The following is a 20,245-nucleotide window of genomic DNA, read 5'->3' as shown; positions in this document are numbered from 1 at the left end:
CTTTCTATTCACACAGAATTGGCTACATGTGGACAATTCTCTAAAGCAACAGGAATTAAGTTGAATGTAAGTAAAAGTTAAATCTTTGGACAGAACAATAATTGGACAGAAAACAAAATACCCTTAGGGTTGACCGAACAAGAGAAAAATATTAAGGTTCTTGGGATTTACTTTGGAGAAGAAACAGATTAGAAAAACTGGGGAACGAGAATAAATAAAATAAAACAGAAATTCTACCTATGAAGATCATGTGACCATTATGATTGCAAAGATGGAAATTCTATCAGCCTTATCATACCTGTCGATGATACTTCCTGCCCCCAGCCCCTTCCTCACAGTGGCCCGCTGGGAGATGTCCATGGTCTGGGCCATAGGTGGTAAGCCAACACTGAGAGAATGCGGAAAAGTTTTTATCCTCAGCCTATCTGGATTCTGAATGAGGATAGTAGCTGGAACACAAGCATGGTGGAAACATCTCATGCTCTTTAGACATTTTGTTTGTTGTGATGTCTTTTATATGCTATATTCTTGTGTTATTTTTTTGTTGTTGTGTTTAATTTTTGTCCTTGTTAGGTGTTGTGTTGTGCTTTGTTATGTTACTGTATAATGTGGTGTGGTTTGTGTGGTGGTGTTATATTGTTATGTAATTGTGGTGTGCTCTGTTTGTTACTTTTTTGTGTTCTTTGTCTGTACTAACTGGTGTTTGCTGCTGTTTATGTGTGCATGGTTCTGTTTGTTCTTGGTCCACTGTTTGTCTTTTTGTAGATGAGGTTTCTCTATTTTATTTATAGTAAGTATAACTCCCTTTTTTGTCTTTTACTGAGATTACTTGCCGAAAATGAGTCATTTAGTTTTGAGATGGAAAAGTAAACATGCTCATTTAAATCAAGTAAACTATACTTGAATTGCTGAAGTTTCTGTTATACTGTAAGGCTAGTTAGTTAACCTTAGTTAAAAAAAACATGCAAACCGATTGCCTTGAAATTACAGACTAATCTGGAATAGGAATTGCAAGTTGTGCAAACAAATGCCTACCGGTACTTAGTGTAGTGCGGTTACACTACTTAGAATTACTATTTCATCTAACTAGGTAATTAAAGTATAGGCCTACTGTGTGTTTATTAAACACAACACTTGTATTGAAGTTGTGCTATCTAATGTTACAGTTTAGCTAACTAATGACATTTCCCACAATTATGTTTTACTGTGGAAAGGATTCATTTTTGGTGTTGCTTGGATTTCCTAAGCATTTGAAACTTTGAGGTAAGCATTGTTTTGATATATATAAAGATATTTGATATGATATAAAGTCTACATTTGTATTCATATTGGGCACTTGGAATAACCTTCAGCCAAATTCAGTTTTACCAAAGTCCTTTTAGGCAAGTCCCTCCACTCGGCGGCCATATTGTAACGCTTTTTGGGCACTTATCGGGCACTATTTCGGCAGAAATGCGCATGTGCAAGGCTTCATGACACCAACCTTGCTCCAGCGGTGAGATCACAATACATGATTGGCACGATGTATTCACATGTAAATGTTTTTGCCACGGAAGGGGCAGGATATGTGTAGACAACTGCCATATTGCCGTTACAAACTAACCCCATGGATTTCTATGGAGGATTTTTTGATTCATTAGAAAGTTTCTGGTTTTACTGTGTATGTGAAAGTACCATATCACCGGCCTGTAAACCCAATACCAGATCACATGTGGTGATGTGCTGAGCCAGTACTTGGCTGAACTGTATCTGCACTGAAATCAATGGTCTTGTTTCCACTATTTGTCTTATAGCCGATTACATATTGACCCCACGTTTGGCAGCATGTTTTGCCGCCAGTGCATGCACACTGTAGCCAGAGCAAGTCAGATGCACAAAGTGGGCAAAGTCAAACGTAGGTTAAATAAAATATTTGGTTAAAGCCAACTGCTACGGCTTAGGGAAGCCGAACAATAAAGGGGGACAGAGGCGTGCAATTTGCAATGCAACGTTGGATTTATTTCACAATCGATTGTCCGGCCAAAGTAACGAGAACTAAGTCAGCAGGTATAGAGTTGGTAATCAGTCGTGTCTGGGGTGTTGGGATGCGTGGAATGTGCTGTGTGCATGTTGCATGTTCCAGTGTGGAATGAAGAAGGAAGAGGCCGCGGGACCAGTTAGACACTCCCAATATGCCCGGCTACACCTGCGCGCCGGGAGTAGCAGAACAGCTGTTGAGTGGTCGCCCCGCCCATGGACACACCTGAACCTAAATTTAAGGGAGCAGACAAAAGAATGCCAGCCAAGGCCTGATGGCCGTCACATTTCCCCCCATAAGAAAAATCCCCCAGGATTTCAAAGGACTTGACCTTAATCAAAATATACAGACAAACAGCTTTACAATATACACACAAAATTACGATCATATGGGGCTATCCAATTGATTAAATCCCACAGACTATAACCATTACATCCAAATTTAACAAATTAGTAATATTATCAGTACCACCAAATTCTAAAAACACTAAATCCCAACACCAACGTGACAGTATGAGATAATCATTCAATCCGTTACCCTACAGGTTTGTAATAAAGAGTAGCCAGTAGCCAGTTCCTTGACTTAGCCTGCCCCAACATTCCGGGCCCTGGAACAATAAGGACAGAGGCAAGACACAGGACAATACGATAGCGCATCCGCTACCACGTTATCCCTGCCCCTAATATGTTTGATGTGAAGGTTATATGGCTGGAGAAAAATGCACCACCGCATTAACCTTTGATTGGGGTTCTATAAGGAATGGAGGAAAGTTAATGGGTTGTGGCCACAGAAAACAACGATTGGAGTTAGGCTCCCACCGACGTAAACTTCAAAGTTGAGCCTAAAGCCCAAATCAACGCGAGCGCTTCCTTTTCTATAGTGGAATAGTTCAACTGATATGTGTTAAACTTGCGCGAAAAGTAGCAGACAGGTTGTTCAGTTCCACGGTCATCATCTTGGAGTAAGACGGCTTCTGCCCCCACCTTACTGGCATCGACGTGTAACTTAAACGGTTATTTCGGTCCATTCGCAGTGTAACCTAAACGGGTATTTCGGTCCATTCGCAGCGCAGCAAGGAGAGCGGCGGAAGTGAGCAGGAGTTTAGCTTGCTCAAGTGCATCCAATCAAACGTCTTGCTTCGCTTGAGCAGATCAGTGAGGGGAACGACAACTGATGAGAAATTCGGACAGAAACCCCTGTAATACCCAATCATCATGAGAAATCAGTTCTTTTTTATTAGTGGGTGGTGGGTACTTGTCAATGGCCATGACTTTTGCACACACAGGGCGCACGAAGCCTTGTCCTACAACTTTGCCTAAGCAACTCTCATTTCCCCACGTTAACGGTGAGATTAGCTTGGGCCAGGCAGGTGAAAAGCTGACAGATGCGGTCCAGATGCGGTCCAGATGTGAAGGCTGTGTCACTGTACAGAATGACGTCGTCTAAATACACCCATCAAGATCTGATTCATCCAACGTTGAAACGTACCGGGAGCGTTACGTAACCCAAAGCTCATAACGTTGTACGTATACAGGCCACTCGGTGTAATGAACGCCGAAACCTCCTGTGCGCGCTCCGTTAAGGGAATTTGCTAACATCCCTTCAACAAATCACATTTACTGACAAATTTAGCTGACCCCACTTGACCCACGCAATCTTCAATGTGCGGCAAGGGGAATGAATCTGGTTTAGTGACACTGTTAAATTTTCGGTAGTCGGTGCAAAACCGACCGTTCCGTCAGCTTTGTTCACTAGCAGGCAAGGCGAAGCCCAGCTAAAAAATGATTGTTCATCAAGGCCATGATTGAATAAATATTGCACTTCTGTCTCCAAATTTTTTTTGTGCCTTTCTGCCGCTCTACAGACTCTGTAAAAGCGCTGGGGGAAGAATAGGGGGAAGAATCCCCGATGTCAATGTCGTGACTTATTCCATTATCAGCATCTTATTCCACTGCTAGGTTGAATTTCCCATTGTCCTACGTAATTTAGAACGACCATTAACCGTATGTTATTTGCACACCTATGAAGTAGATCCATTTTTTGGCCGTGTTACACTTTATTACAGTATATTAATTCGCTGAACTCGTGAAGTTTAAATGAACCGTCACGTTGCATCCGAGCTTTAAAATGCAGACGTTCAGAACATAGCAACATTGTAGCATATGACAGAGGTGGCTTTTAGCTAGATGGATGACAGCAGGCTAAGTAAAATAGCGATGTTTCAAAGCTAAAGATAATCAGAATCTTGGGATACGCCCGCTTGACAACGGGAGCGATAGAACTAACAACTGGCCTTTGACCGTAGCAACCATCTGCAAGTTGAGAAATTAGTTGATATGTGTCGGAAGAAAGTAGTTCTTCAAACAAGACAGTTTTAGCGATTAAAACGTTTAAATTGTAACAGATAATGAACCCAACGCAAGTGGCAGCAGTGGAATAAGTGGGATAATGGATTCCACGGTGGTCACAGAAATGAATGCACTTACGAGCTTCCGCTTTGCGTCGGGGCCGTGCATTCATTTCTGTGAACAGACCACCGTGTCGTCCATTATCCCTTACTTATTACATGAGTTTGGGTGGGCATGTCCAAAAACAATGTTGGGAATTCTTTTATAAGAGTTCCCAACTCAGATGCCTGGTCTGGGGTTAGATAACTCAAAATTAGCGGGATATTAGCCAATGATTCCAAATTCCTAATATGACCACATCGTCGGGCTCGCACACCTCCACCTAATCCAGCGCTGCCACCACTGAAAGGGAAGGGCGGATTCTGCAGGACAATTGGAGGGACACTCAGCACTGCCTTCACTCGACGCAGCCACTAAAGGGCTAGGGACAGACCACAAAACAGTATTAACAGTAGCAGTAGACGATTAATGTTCGGCAATCACGCATTTACGTTCAAAGTAAGGCTTCAGTAGGTTGACATGTGTTACGTAATGGACAGTCAGGGAAACTACACACTGATATGAGAAGGCCGTGGAAGCATCAGCTGATTAGTGGGCGTGGACGCACCAAGGTTTGAAAATGGGAAACAGGTGACTGATTGAGGTTGGCGAGTTTCCCATGATGTGAATTTCTGTGTCTGCAACGCAGCGTGCCCATGACCTCTCAGACCTTTTTAGGATTCTTGTTTGGACATTCTCCTTTTTGTGGACTACCGTCGTCGTAAGATAAAACTGTGCCTTGAAGGACTTGGATCTTGGGCTGGCCACTCGCTGGGAGTAAGGATTGGGTTATCCCTGTGCGTTCTTCGGCGGATGGTAAGCTACGCTCCTGGCCTTCTCATTAGTCGCACCCACAGTTCATCCATACTGACCTAGTTTTCACTTTTCACGTTCACACATACACGGCAGGGCAAGGTTTACGTTACAACCCAGGTCCTAGCTAGCATGTAGTTATTTTAGAATCCCTAGACAACGTAGCAGGTAAGTGAGCTAGCTTTGTAACCCTTTTGTTTGTGTTGGATTGTCAGAGATAGCGTCTTGGCAGTTTTCGTGTCTTTGTCGGGGTGGACTTGGCTTGTTTGTAACAAGTGGTTGGCTCGACCGGGATGGTTTTTGTTGCCTCTAGTGTATTGTATTTGACGCAGTAATTAGTGTCTTTAGCGAACTATAAATAAGACTGACGGTAGCAATTAAGTCCAAGTTTGTGGGTCGCGTTTATGCATTGTGGTAACGCAACAAGGTTGCTGGCTGTTTCTCTATTCCTGTTTTGTATTAAAGTGTACTATCTCATTTGAATGTTAAAACAGCCCATAGGCTACTTTTGTGTTTGTGAGAATTGGTGTAATTTGCCAGGTGGAAATTTGTGTAGCCTGGATTTCCTTGTGGCTGTTAAAACGCGCATTGGTGCTTTGTGTTTCTGCTGCATTTTGCTTTGAGGATTAGTTCACTCTCGAGCTCAGTAAAAAGTTTTTGTTGTATGTGCATGTAAGGCTTTGTTGAATATTTGAATGTGTGGCTCTGTTGCTACGTAGGTAGTGCATTTTGTTTTTGCCGCGTTGTTTTGGGTAAGTAAAGTGAAGACGTCAATCAAGGCCTAGCCATGGAATTTAATGTGCGCGAGTTTCTTGGGGAAGAGGTAACTCGCGGGCGGTTAACAAAGCTTACCAAACCAGAGCTTGTACAGGTTTTTGAATTTATTGAGATTGACTACACGGAGGACATGAAGAAGATTAAACTCATTGATTGTCTAGCGGTACATTTGGGTTAAAAAGATGAGCGTACGTCGGAGATCCGAAGAGAGAAAACCAGACAGTCTGAGGAGATCAGTAAAGAGAAGGAGAGAGCATATGAAGCTGAACAGCGGGAGAGAGAGAGGGTGTTTGAGGCAGAACAGCGCGAGAGGGAGGCAGGACAAAGGGAAAAAGACTTACAGATGGAGTTACAGGTCGTTAATGCAAAACTTGAGCAAACCAAGAGGGACACTCAGGACCGTCAGCGTCAGAGAGAGCATGAAAAAAGATTTGATGTGTCGAAGTGTTTGAAGATAATGCCGCGCTTCTGCCCAGAGTCACCCGATATTTTCTTTGAAGCATTCGAACGCATAGCGACAGAAAGATCATGGCCTAACAGGGCTCTACAGTGCGTCCATTTCACTCGCACATGCGAGTAAAAATGATGGCGTGCGAGTGCAAAAAAATATTTAGGCGCACTGGTGCGAATGACTTCTAACCATGTCAATGTTTGTCTACAAAATACACCGCAACATCGAGAAACATTACTGGTGCAAACCATAGAATCACGTCGCGAATGCAGCATAAAAACTACACCTCCCATCAACGTTAGCAGTTTCGCGTTGTGACTCGCTAGTCTCTTCTATCAAATCCAAGAGCGCGCAGAAAAAGCGGAAAGTTAGACTAGCCAGCCAAGATGCAAAGATTGAAGAAATTAGTTCTTCTATCCACCGAATTAATCGGATATAGGAGGAACATGATGAGATTCTGAGAATGCAGTGAGAGAAGGAAAGGTAACCTAACAAGCCTTTTAGTCCAGTTGACGTATTGGCTACAATATGCAAATAGTTGTAGCGAAAAGGCACAAAAGTAGCCTCCCGTAATACTCCCATTTTATTCAAAGGTAGAACGCTACTGACAACTCCAGGCTTCCACGCATTCTTGTTTGTTTACACTGAATACAAGCTGAAGTGCAAAACGAAAGTAGGCCTAACGTTTGCCTAACTGCCCTCATCAATGCAGATATTTCAAATAAAAAATAAAAGTATAAAAAAATATATCCTTGATTAGACTATGTTGGGTTTTGTGGAAGAGCAAATGGACTGTTTTAGTAGTAGTATTCAGTATGCAGTCAGATAGGTTACCATAGGCATATTTGGATTAGCTATTAGTTAGATGGATTCACAAATCAATAAATTAGCCTACATTTGGCAGGATACTTGATATACAGGCTGAATGCAAATATGGCAATGTATTATATTATTTTACATTAACAAAATGTAGGAAAAAAGAACAGACTGAAAATAAAGTAGATTTAAAATCCTGTTTCCTGTAGCCTAAATGTTGTCAGTCATTCTTAATCTTCGCAATTGGTGCACTGGCATGTTTAACTGTTAGCTGCAGTGTAATGTTTGATTATGTGTAAGTTAAGTACAGAACTGACTGTGCGCCCAAATTTTTGTCTGTGCTCCTAAATTTTTTAACTTGGGCGCACAAGTGCTCCTGGAAAAAAATGTTAGTGTAGAGCCCTGCCTAAAGATGAATGGGTCACCCTAATTCGCAGAGAGCTTACAGGTAAGGGTCAGGAGGCTTATATTTCTTTGGGTTTTGTTGACAGTAGTGAGTATGAGACTGTGAAGAAGGCAGTCCTGCGGGCTTATGACTTGGTGCCAAAGGCCTACAAACAGCACTTTAGGCATGCTAAGTTGTCCATAGGGCAGAGTTATGTGGATTTTGCTAGACAGCAAGAATTAAGATTTGATAAGTGGCTGCGTTCCTGTGAAGTTCATACTTTTCAAGAACTGAGACAGCTGATCATCTTAGAGCAGTTCAAGAACAGTGTTCCCCGTCCCATTGAGGTCCACTTGAATGAACAGCAGGTGACTGAGCATAGGAAGGCAGCTGAGATGGCCGACAATTATGTTTTAGTCCATCGTGACGCTGGGAAATGCAAGCCTTCGCTTCCGGTAAGAAATTCAAGCATGGATGGTAGGAAAGACTTTGGTCAGTCGAGTCAGCCTCCGCCTCGTCCCACTAGCAAGATGGTCTTGGCAGATAAGCCCTTTCAAACTTCTAACCCTTCTGACATAATTTGCCATTACTGTAAGAAACCAGGGCATATGAAGTCTCGGTGCCATTTACTAGCTAGTAGAGGCCAGAGTAATGTCCATCAGCCTGTATCACTAGTATCTGCGGAGAGTAGGCAGAGTTCTCTGTCGGCGCATGAGTCATGTGGTGTGGACTCCAACGCATATAAAAGCTTTGTGTCTCGAGGGGTGGTTGCCCCTGGGGAATGGGAAAATGAGGTGTCTGCTACGATACTGCGTGACACAGGTGCCGCCCAGTCTCTGATTGTATCTGGCTTATTGCCACACTCTAATCGTACGTCTGTAAATGCTTCAGTTCTGTTGAAAGGGCTTGGGGGTGAATATGGTGCTGTACCTCTCCACAGAATCTTTTTAAAATCTAGTCTGGTTACAGGGTATGTCACAGTGGGTGTAGTACCTTTTTTACCTGTAGAGGGCGCCGACCTACTGATGGGAAACGATCTTGCAGGTGGGCGTGTCTGTGCTACGCCTGTGGTGAGTTTTGTGCCTTGTGAGTCTCCTGATACGCTGGCTTTAGAGCAGGAATGTCCTGAAGTTTTTCCTGCATGTGTTGTCACCCGTTCTCAGGCTCGCCGGAAGCCAAGTTCTCAGGAACTAGTTGATCTGCCTGTTGAACTGTCAGACACCCTCTTTGCCGTTTTGGAGGGGCTGCCCGATGCCCAGCAGTATAACCGTGAATCTCTCATTGCTGGACAAAAAGAAGATCCAGGTCTCTCTACTCTTAGGAACAGTGCTGCTAGTTTTGAGGAAAGTAGAGATATGGCTCAAGGTTTTTACTTAAGGGATGACGTGTTGATGCGGAAGTGGAGACCCTCTGACCGGCCTGCCACAGAAGTGTGGAGTGTTGTAAATCAAGTGGTTTTGCCACCGAGCTTTAGGACAGAAGTTCTGCGCTTAGCCCATGAGACCCCAATGACTGGTCACTTGGGTATTAGAAAAACTCAGGCTAAAGTTCTCAAACACTTTTATTGGCCTCAGCTACATAGGGATGTGGTAGCAGTGTGTAGGTCTTGCCATGCCTGTCAGCTAGTGGGGAAACCCAATCAGATCATTCCACCGGCTCCACTGTGTCCTTTGCCTGTTGTGGAGGAGCCTTTCTCTCATGTTATGATTGATTGTGTGGGTCCTTTGGCCAAGACAAAGAAAGGTAATGAATATCTCCTGACTATATATGACGTTTCCACACGGTTTCCTGAGGCGGTGCCTCTTAGGAATATTAAGGCAAAGCCTGTCTTAGATGCTTTGATTGGTTTCTTTTCTCGGTTTGGTCTCCCGAAGCGAGTACAGTCTGATCGGGGATCAAATTTTGTGTCTGGTGTGTTTCAGAGTGTCCTGTGTGAACTGGGAATAGAGCAGGTCACTTCATCGGCGTACCATCCCCAGTCTCAGGGGGCCATTGAACGCTACCATCAGACCCTTAAGACTGTGATGAGGGCCTATTCAGTTCAACATCCGGGGAAATTGGGATGCAGCGCTTCCCCTTCTCTTGTTTGCACTAAGGGACAGAGTAAGTGAGGCTACAGATTTTACGCCCTTTGAGCTTGTCTTTGGACATGAGGTCCGGGGACCTTTGAGGATAGTTAAAGAACGACTCATCAACGAGTCCAGTGAAGGGAATGTGTTGCAGTATGTGGCGACTTTCCGACACCGTTTGGCGGCTGCGTGCCAAGTGGCTCGTGAGAACCTAGAGGTTCGCATGAAGGCTCAGTACGACAAGAAGGCTGTTGAGCGATCTTTCCGGCCTGGCGACAGGGTCTTAGTGCTCCTGCCTATGCGGGGGAATAGCTTGAGCACACAATTCTGTGGCCCGTATTCCATAGAGGAAAAGGTTGGTGATAGGAACTACGTGGTCAGCACTCCTGATCGTAGGACTAAGTCTCGCCTCTGTCATGTCAATCTCTTAAAACCATATCTGGACCGAACAGAGCAGCCAGTTCTTCCAGTGGTCTGTGTTGCTTCAGAGGGGCCTGAGGTGCCCGATGAGATGGAGACCGCTGAGCCGGTCAGTGCCCATCTCGGTAACTCTGAGGCTCTGAGTAATTTTTCCGAAGTTATTGGTCACTTCACACAGAGTCAGCAGATTGATATGAACGCTTTAGTACAGGATTTTACAGATCTGTTCAAAGATACCCCAGGCCGCACCACTGTGGCCATCCATGATGTGGAGACAGGTGATGCAGTGCCTATTAAGCAACATCCATACCGGTTAGCACCAGCTAAGTTGCAGAAGATGGAAGAAGAACTAAAGTACATGCTTGAGATAGGGGTGGTAGAATCAGGTCAGAGTGACTGGAGCTCGCCTGTTGTTTTGGTGCCAAAAGTGGATGGGTCCGTACGCTTCTGTATTGATTACCGGCAGGTAAACAAGGTACTAAGACCGACGCTTTTCCAATCCCGCGTCTGGAAGATTGTATTGATCGCATTGGCCAGGCCCAGTTTGTGACCAAATTAGATCTGCTCAAGGGTTACTGGCAAGTCCCTCTTACTCCCCGAGCTCAGGAAGTTTCTGCATTTGTGACGCCCACTGGGCTGTACAAATGTACGGCCCTCCCATTTGGTATGAAAAATTCACCCGCCACGTTCCAGAGGGCTATGAATTTTATTACAGCAGGGTTATCTAATGTGGTAACATACATAGATGGCTTGGTCGCATATAGCTCAAATTGGCGTGAGCATATCCAGCATTTGCGTGCATTGTTTGAGAAGCTTCAGCAAGCTAATCTCGTGGTTAACTTGCCGAAGTGTGAGTTCACCTACTTGGGTCATAGGGTTGGCCAGGGGGTAGTGGCTCCGAGGCATGCCAAGATACAGGCCATTTTAGGTCTGACCGTACCTAGAACATGCCGTGAACTAATGAGTCCTTGGCATGTGTGGCTTCTATCGACGGTTTGTTCCAAATTTTGCGGCAGTGACTGAACCATTGACAAACTTGCTAAAGAAAGGGGTGAAGTTCAAGTGGTCAGACCACTCTCAGTCAGCATTTGATAGGTTGAAAGCGATCTTATCCTGTGAGCCCGTCTTGAGAGTACCTGACTTTGAGATCCCATTTAAGTTGGCTGTAGATGCCTGTGAGGTTGGCATCGGAGCTGTGTTGTTACAGACCGATGACCAGGGTTTTGACCGACCAGTAGCGTACTTCTCGAAGAAGCTTGACTGACATCAGAGAGCTTACTCGACTATTGAGAAGGAAGCGTTGGCACTTGTTCTGGCAGTGCGTCATTTTGAGATCTACATTTCCAGCTCTGGAGGAGAAGTACTGACAGACCACAATCCACTTACGTTTGTGGCCAAGTTTAAGACCTCTAATGCCAGGGGTTTTAGATGGAGCTTGGTGCTGCAGCCGTACAATTTGGTGATTCAGCATGTCGCAGGGAAGGACAACATCATCGCAGATACGCTCTCGCGAGCATGAAAACTGTTGGTTTTGGGAAATGATGCTAAGTACTTGGTCGAATGACTTTGAATAGATTTGGGAAGTGTAGTTACCTATGTTTGGCTCTGCTTTTGAAGTGAGCAGGGTGGGTTAATGCATGTTGGTTTTAGGATAATATATGTGTAAGAGAGTAAATTATTAATAACATTAGACGATGGTATAAAAAAAAAAGGAAAAAGGGGAAAGTAAAATTAAAAAAAAATTTTTGGTCCAAGGGGGGGAGGAATGTTACGTAGTGGACAGTCAGGGAAACTACACACTGATATGAGAAGGCCGTGGAAGCGTCAGCTGATTAGTGGGCGTGGACGCACCAAGGTTTGAAAATGGGAAACAGGTGACTGATTGAGGTTGGCGAGTTTCCCATGATGTGAATTTCTGTGTCTGCAACGCAGCGTGCCCATGACCTCTCAGACCTTTTTAGGATTCTTGTTTGGACATTCTCCTTGTTGTGGACTACCGTCGTCGTAAGATAAAACTGTAACTTGAAGGACTTGGAGCTTGGGCTGGCCACTCGCTGGGAGTAAGGATTGGGTTATCCCTGTGCGTTCTTCAGCGGATGGTAAGCTACGCTCCTGGCCTTCTCATTAGTCGCACCCACAGTTCATCCATACTGACCTAGTTTTCACCTTTCACGTTTACACATACACGGCAGGGCAAGGTTAACGTTACAACCCAGGTCCTAGCTAGCATGTAGTTATTTTAGAATCCCTAGACAACGTAGCAGGTAAGTGAGCTAGCTTTGTAACCCTTTTGTTTGTGTTGGTTTGTCAGAGATAGCGTCTTGGCAGTTTTCGTGTCTTTGTCGGGGTGGACTTGGCTTGTTTGTAACACATGACAGAGTTGCGTCCGTCTCTTTCGGTCAGGTGTAGCCACCACATAATTATCATTTTGCTCTACGCTCAGCACTCTGTAGGGACCTGCAAATTTTGCTTGAAACGGCGAGCGTGTCACTGGCAGGAGGGTTGAAAGTGCGACGCACAGTCTTCCGATCATACACTCTTTTCATGTTTGATTGCGCATCTCGCAGCCTCTCCCGAGCCAATCTCCCAGCCTCATATCTCGAGAACTGTAGGGCCTAGGAGGTCCACCTTTTTTATGTATGTTGGTCTTAAGGGGGCATGTCAACCCATCCCATTACCACTTATTTCATGTATAGCGCCACCTAGTTAAAAATTAAAAAGCAAAAAATTAGGTGTTTTCATCACAATATCTCTGGCTGACATGGTCAAAACTGCACGAAATTAAAAGTGTAAGATCATTATGACACCCTCCGAATGCTAGCAAAGTTTTGTGTACTTTCGTTCATTGGGGCCTTACAATAAAATAATTTATTTGTACATTTAGTGACGTACACCAACAAGGATTCCCGGGACACTGAAAGACCGGGGTACACAAAACTTGGTGGGCATGTAACCCCACATGGATAGCATGGAACCGTCGTTTTTCGTTTTGATCTGTAGCCCCCCCGCTGGACTGGACCCCCCGAAAGGAGGGTAGGGCAGACACAGTTCTCTGTGAATATCTTGAGAACTGTAGGGCCTAGGATGACCAATTTTTTTCCGTATGTTTGCCTCCAGGGGTCATGTTAACCCATTTCATGTGCACACATGTGCACAAACAGATACACACATACATTCACAGTAATCATACGTATGACACATACTCACACAGTAGACATATGTACGCATGCATGCACAGGCACATACGCAGGCACACACACAAGCACGCACACACACACACACACATACACACCCACACACATAACATAAACATGTACATGCACACATGCACACGATTCAAGAATTTCTGAGAATTATGAACAGGCAAGGTGGAGGTGGGCTTGTATAAAATGAATTTTACATGTTAAAAAATCTATGAACTAATCATGTTTTGGTACTTGTTGTCTAGCAGATACCAGTGAGAATTGAGTGTGGATAATGCAATTTAGTGAGACAGTTAGTGAGACATCATATAGGCCTTTCAGCGTGATTTATTTTTGTGGAAAAAATGTGCTGGACTGGGCGGCGGTAATATTTTGTACCGCTCTGCGGTACATCTAGTTAGAGCATGAATCAATTTTGTAAACCGAAAGAGAAATTCTAGACTAATTCTAGACATTTCATTCATGTGCAACCGATTTACACAATAAAATCAAGTAAATCCAGTGATTTATTTTTTTCAGTGCACTAGTTTACGGGCAATAATTCAGAATTCTAAATAGTTTGAACAATAGAATAGAAGATATGATATATTATAATCAAATTTTGATAATTTGACCCTTTTAAACCCTTTTCTCAGCTGTTTTCTGTGCTTCAGATGTTCTTTGTTTGTGTGTGTCTATATTTTGTTAAAAACAGTATTTTCTTTGAAACATATCTTACTAGATGCTACCAAACAACAAAGGGGGACTACAGACAACACAACCTTCACATGGGCCATAGTAATATCAGGTACATTTTCTACCAAGTACGGGTCAAAGTGCCCACAAGGACCCAGGTTTGAATCTGACCTGCGGTCATTTCCCTCCCACTTCCTGTACTTCCTGTCAATCTTCACTGTCCTATTGAAATAAAGGCAAAAAGCCCCCACCCCCAAAAAATCATATAAATTAGGACAGAAAATTAATCTTTCTGTTTTGTTTTTTATGTGTAGATGTGAAACAGGCAAAAAGACATCACGGTAATACAAGTAACCTTCTTATCACTAGTGACAATAACACATGAAATATCTACTTCTAAATGTAGTCCTGATTTACTCTTTTTCTCCCTTAGTGAATCTGACTCTGGATATGAAGACCGTGCCTCCTTTTCTCAAAACACTAGATAAGAAAACAGCCATCCTCTGTCCTGATCCACTGAAGGCTTCCGGCACAGAGATGAGATTTCCTCATGCTTTATGTGACATCTCTTTCAGCTCAGGGAAGCACTACTGGGAGGTGGAAGTGGGTAATATTTTCGGCCGTGATAAAAGCAGGCAGTTGTGGTATGTGGGGGTGTGCAGCAGTGACCCAGCAGAACAAACACACAGAGTCTCTATGACCCCACGGAACGGCTTCTGGGTTCTGCAGTATGAGAAAGGAACTGGACTCTTTGCCAACACAGAACCTCCAACTCCAGTACCTGTGTCTGAACTATTTCGGGTCCTAGGGGTGTTTTTAGACTGTGATGAACACACTCGCACACCTTTGTGCCATGCGCGAGCCACATAACGAAATCTTAGGTCAGTCTGACAAACGGTCAGGCTTCTTGCTTTATAGATAGATATAGGCTGACTTTGGAGATTAATGACAGATTCGAAAGAGCTTTTATCTTATAAATGTATCATTTAAATAATTATAAATGATATATATAGCAGCATACATACAACACAAACACATTCTTTAACAGCAGAAAGAGTAATTAAAGTATATAATATAAAAACACAACTAAGCAGTAAGGACAGTAGAAGATGAAGAATATGCTAAATATACTAAAATACAAATTATACTAACACTTAATACAATATATAAAAATATACTAAAATACAAATTACAAAAATACAAATTATACTAACTAACACTTAATCTAAATCAATCAATCAATCAATCTAAATCAATTCAATGGCCCTTTCCATTAGACTTGTAAATCCGTCGCCCGAGTTGGAAAGTGTAAATTACCCAGCTTTCTTGCGGCCCCTTTAGGTCGTAATATCAGCCGTCCGACTCGGGGCTCCTCAGAGTACTCCGAGCTGAACCAGAAAGAACGTATGACTCGCACACCAAAGATGGCTGCGCCCACATTTCATGGTAAGTTGAGATGTATTGTCTTTGTATTTGTACTACGGTGGTCGTTTTAATGTCGATTTAAAATGCTCTTACACACTTTTTTACATTGCTGCTTCAGTCCGGTCACCAATGTATGCATTGCACGGTTTTGCTGTGCAATGTAACGTTTTGTTTTCGAACTGGTTTGCTAAAAGGCTACGTTGCTAACAATAACAACAACTAGCCTAGTTTTATAGTACTTCTATAGTATGTCCCAAAATACAATAGTATTCCTATAAGATGCCTATAAGATTACTATAATATTTTGTCCCAACATACTATAAGATTCCTATTGTACTTTTTCATAAGGGGCTACTCAGAGAACAATAGAAATGGTACATTTTTGTAGATTGCTGTAAGGTGGTGTTCATTCACAGCATACCCAAGTTGCAGTCTGTAACATATATTGTGTTTATTTTCTTTTTAGTCTTCCTCAGCCAAACCATGGTAGCTTTCATAGACAAGGACAGGACCGTGCCTTACTGGGACAACCTCTATCAGCATGACAACACCTACTTTGTAGATGAGGGCCTCATGGTGCCAGCTGTCCTACACCTGACAGATTGTACATGCACGGGTGAGTTATTAAAAAAGCATTATATTGTAGACATGAGCATACTTCTACAGTAATTTATCCCTGGGTGCTGCAAGTACTGTGCTGACTTGTTTCTTTTTTATGATTCAGATATCTGCAATGTCCAGGATGCACCACTTTCCACTGCACCACTTCCCATTGCAGCACTTCCCATGAACGAGGGCTTCAGCAAAGACCAGACCCTGTTCCTCATCCACCAGATGGGGATCCATCTGGAGGTAGAAGGTGAGGGACCGGCAAAGTCCCTCAACGACCTCAACCGGCGTCTGAGATTTGGGAAAAAGACCAAGTGGCTGCTGTGGGAAGCTAGAGCTGCAGTCCGGGCAGCAGTTCCAGCAGGAGAAGGTCCTCTCAGCCAGGCGCACTCCAGAAGGTGGCCCGGAAGTGGTGACGCTGGTGGAGGCCTACAAGAAATGCAAAGACAACAACACGTCAACTGGAAGGGGGCCTGTCCATTTCAAGTTTTACGGGGAGATGGACCAGCTGCTTGGGGGCAACCATGATGTGGACCCACCTGTTGTGGGGACCGATGGTTGTGGTGTCGATGTACGCAGGCTGTTGGCCTACCTCGAGAGGTCTGATGCTGCGGCCATGGCTGCTGCGCAGAGGCGCCATGAAGAGACCCTGGCGGTGTTGAGGATGGAGATGAGGGCGAAGAGGGAAGATGGAAGTGCTCTTATCCAGTTGTTCAGCAGGATGGTGGAGAAGCGGGCACAATTGCAAAATACTGGACATAAAGCTTTTTGAAGATTTTTTGACTATTTTTACTTTTTTGACTATTTTTTTTGTAAATGTTTTTTGATACAATTGTACTATTTAAACTTTCAATTTTTTAACTTAAATTAACCTTTTGTGTTGTAATCTTATTTTGTACTTTTGTTATTTTTGTAACTTTTTTTTTTTACAAAAATAAACACATATTGTTTAACTTATCCAAGCCTGAGTGTTTATATGTCACCCAAGTATGTTTAGTTACAAAGGCACCTCACTGCAGTCATGCAAAGGATACCTTGCATTGTTATCACACCCATAAATAATATGAGCCATCACACCCGCAGATAGTATGAACCATGTCAGTGCAAAGTTGTGGCCAAGGATTTCAGAATGGTATGTATCTACATAAGAGTGACATGACACTGCCACTGTATGGCCCATTGAGTCTGGAATGTGACCTTTCCATTTCCCCCATTAAATAGACTGGTCTATAATGACAGAAACATTAATTGGATGTGTGATGAAGCTGGAAGGATTTCAGAATGGTATGTATCTACATAAGAGTGACATGACACTGCCACTGTATGGCCCATTGAGTCTGGAATGTGACCTTTCCATTTCCCCCATTAAATAGACTGGTCTATAATGACAGAAACATTAATTGGATGTGTGATGAAGCTGGAAGGATTTCAGAATGGTATGTATCTACATAAGAGTGACATGACACTGCCACTGTATGGCCCATTGAGTCTGGAATCTGACCTTTCCATTTCCCCCCATTAAATAGTGTGAACTGTATATTGCCCATTGAGTCTGGAATATGACCTTTTCTGATGCACACCCAGACTTAAGTGCTTATGCCTCTAAACAATAACAGGTGCAAATGGCTGAAATGGCCCATTTTGAGTCTGGAATGTGACATTTTCATACACATTCATTGAAAAGGCTTTATATGGTTCTACAATGTGATTACTGTGCGACACAAGCCTTTCCATCTCCCCCTCATTATATACTGATTTATAAATAAAGAAACATAAAATGTAAGGTTTAAGAGTGTGTCCATGAGAGGACCAGGCAGGGATGACACATGCTACGTCACCGATTTTGATGAAACTTGGACAGTTTGAAGGGTGCGCCTAAAAACTCAAAAAGCCAAAATAGTACGAAATTTGAAACAACCCAGGGGGAGTTAGGCCCCCGTCCTTGTTTTAGGCCAAAAAAATAAAAAAAAAGGCCCAAAATTGCATAAAATGTTGACATCCCTCCTGCTGTCAGATTTAAACACAGCAAAGTAACAATCCATGCCATCAAAGGTCCATCCAAGGTTAGTTTAAAACTGGAGTTACAAGGCGTAAGGTGTGACTGGTGTCAGTCCAGGACTGCACGTATCCACTATGTCACATGCTTTTTGGCGAATACCCAAAAAATAGCAATATTCAGACCTGAATATCTCCGATGAGCAACCTCCTTTTTTCACAATTCTTTCTGCACATGAAAGGGCCATCTGTGGACTTCATAAATCAAAAGAAAAATGCTCGGCCTTTTTATTATTTTTTTCATGGAAACCGCCTAAATAGTGTGATCCAGCCAGTGATTTCAAATACATATCTACTTCAATGATTGGTTGAAAATAATGCTTAGGTCATTTATGGTGGACAAATGGAGATATATTATCATCAATCATGTCTGCTGATCAAATTCAAGCTACATTTAATGTCCTGAGTGTAATATATTCCTTAAGGTACCTATCAAGGCCTTAGCAGCGTGAATCAAATCGCGCGCAAGGCAGCATGGGAACACCCAGGCTATGTCACCCCCGCCTGGTCCTCTCATGGACACACTCTTAACACTTTTATTACAAAACACAGGAATAGTGTCAGCAAGACACGTCATATACGTAATACAACCAAAACAATGTTGATAGAAGCATCTATTTAACGTTGTCTTTGGTTTTGCTAGAACACCACTTCCTAGTGGTTTTCCTCTTCCTTCTTCAGATCCTATCAAGGCACCTTGGGCAAAGTTGTGAAGGTAACATGCAGCCAAAATGATCTTCACCACAGTGACCGTGCCTGTGTTCTGCAAGTCTCTCATACGCCTCCACTTGCACTTCATCCTCCCAAATGCCTGCTCAACGATGACTCTACCCCCGCTGATGTCGGCGTTGCGGCGCAGGTCTGCATCTGTAAGCGCCCCGTTGTCACGTCGGGGGGTGATGATGAAGGGGAAATGCTGAGAAATGTAAGCACTATCCCCCAGCAGACGGTACTCCCCCATCTTCTCCTGCCATTCTTGGAAAAATGGGGAAGACCGCAGCATCCTGGCATCATTCACTCTGCCAGGCATTCCAGGCAAGACGTTGATGAAGTGGCCTTCAGCATCAACCCTGGAGGAGGACAGAGTAGTAGGACTTCCTGTTCATGTAGTCCCCTCCTCTGACCGGTGGTCTCTGGATCCTGATGTGGCAGCCATCAATCGCTCCAATGACCCCCTCAAGACCAGATTTGTAGGCCAAGAGACAAAGGTCCGGCCAAGGGTGGACATGGCGATCAGCGCTTGGAGTATGGCATGGTGTGCTGATGACAATGACACATTGAACTTGTCAGATTAAGGCCTACTAGTAAATTTGAACACAAACAACTTATACCAGTGACGTCTTAGACATGAAGATCCCCAGTACTATGTTTCAACCCCAGGTCGAGAGCTGTAGTTCGAAGTACACAACTTAACGACTGTGTTTGTGAATAGATAGATAGATAGATAGATAGATAGATACTTTATTGATCCCCAGGGGAAATTCAAGAGTGAATGTCATTTGAACTATGGTTTTGGGAAACACATGTGTCGCAACTGCATAGTCCCAACTACATAAGTTGCTAACTTGGGGCGCGTTTCCCAAAACCATAGTTGCTAACCTGTTAGCAACTTAGTTGGTTGGCAATGGGAAATTTCTAACTTGGGAAACGCGCCCTTGGTTAGCAACTCTCCTTTTGGGAAACGTACCCTAGCACCTAGTCTTATGTTTGATGTTTATTGGGTTGAATACTATTGAATAATATTGAGGAGCAATGCTTTGAATAAAAGCATTGCTGTGAAAGTATTGCTGGTGCAGAGACCACCATAATTGTGTTATTAATAGTAGTTAGTAGTTGGTAATTAAAAACAAAAAACAGAAGAGTTGTCGTTCATTAGTGCAACTACTGTCATGGAGTTTATTTTTGGGCTGCCATCTTATGCAAAATAATAATGAATAAAAATAGGTGTTGCAGGCCACAATCTAACCATGAAATAATCTATGAGGCATACTCATACCATTCCACATAGCAGCTGTGTTATGTAAATACAGCATAATATTCTCTCATAGTGGAGAATTATATATTTTTGGGTAAAATAGCATTC

The 20,245-nt window shown here is 43.3% G+C and overlaps 1 protein-coding gene and 1 long non-coding RNA gene across 2 annotated transcripts; both read left to right on the top strand.

Annotated features, from left to right (window-relative positions):
- Positions 1-12,114: 12,114 nt before the first annotated feature.
- LOC121706631 lies at positions 12,115-14,992 on the top strand. Its single transcript, XR_006031086.1, has 4 exons — positions 12,115-12,294; positions 14,120-14,185; positions 14,388-14,414; positions 14,507-14,992. It is a non-coding gene; the product is annotated as an uncharacterized LOC121706631 (long non-coding RNA).
- Positions 14,993-15,282: 290 nt separating this feature from the next.
- Positions 15,283-16,859, top strand: LOC121706628. Its single transcript, XM_042088535.1, has 3 exons — positions 15,283-15,519; positions 15,965-16,114; positions 16,223-16,859. Exons 1-3 carry the CDS (start codon positions 15,480-15,482, stop codon positions 16,633-16,635), a joined length of 603 nt encoding a protein of 200 aa, XP_041944469.1. The 5' UTR covers positions 15,283-15,479; the 3' UTR covers positions 16,636-16,859.
- Positions 16,860-20,245: the final 3,386 nt, after the last annotated feature.

Source organism: Alosa sapidissima, chromosome 4, assembly GCF_018492685.1.
Source record: "Alosa sapidissima isolate fAloSap1 chromosome 4, fAloSap1.pri, whole genome shotgun sequence".
NCBI classification, from domain to species: domain Eukaryota; kingdom Metazoa; phylum Chordata; class Actinopteri; order Clupeiformes; family Clupeidae; genus Alosa; species Alosa sapidissima.
The sequence above is the reverse complement of the archived record's forward strand: the minus strand, read 5'-3'. Positions and strand labels throughout refer to the sequence as shown.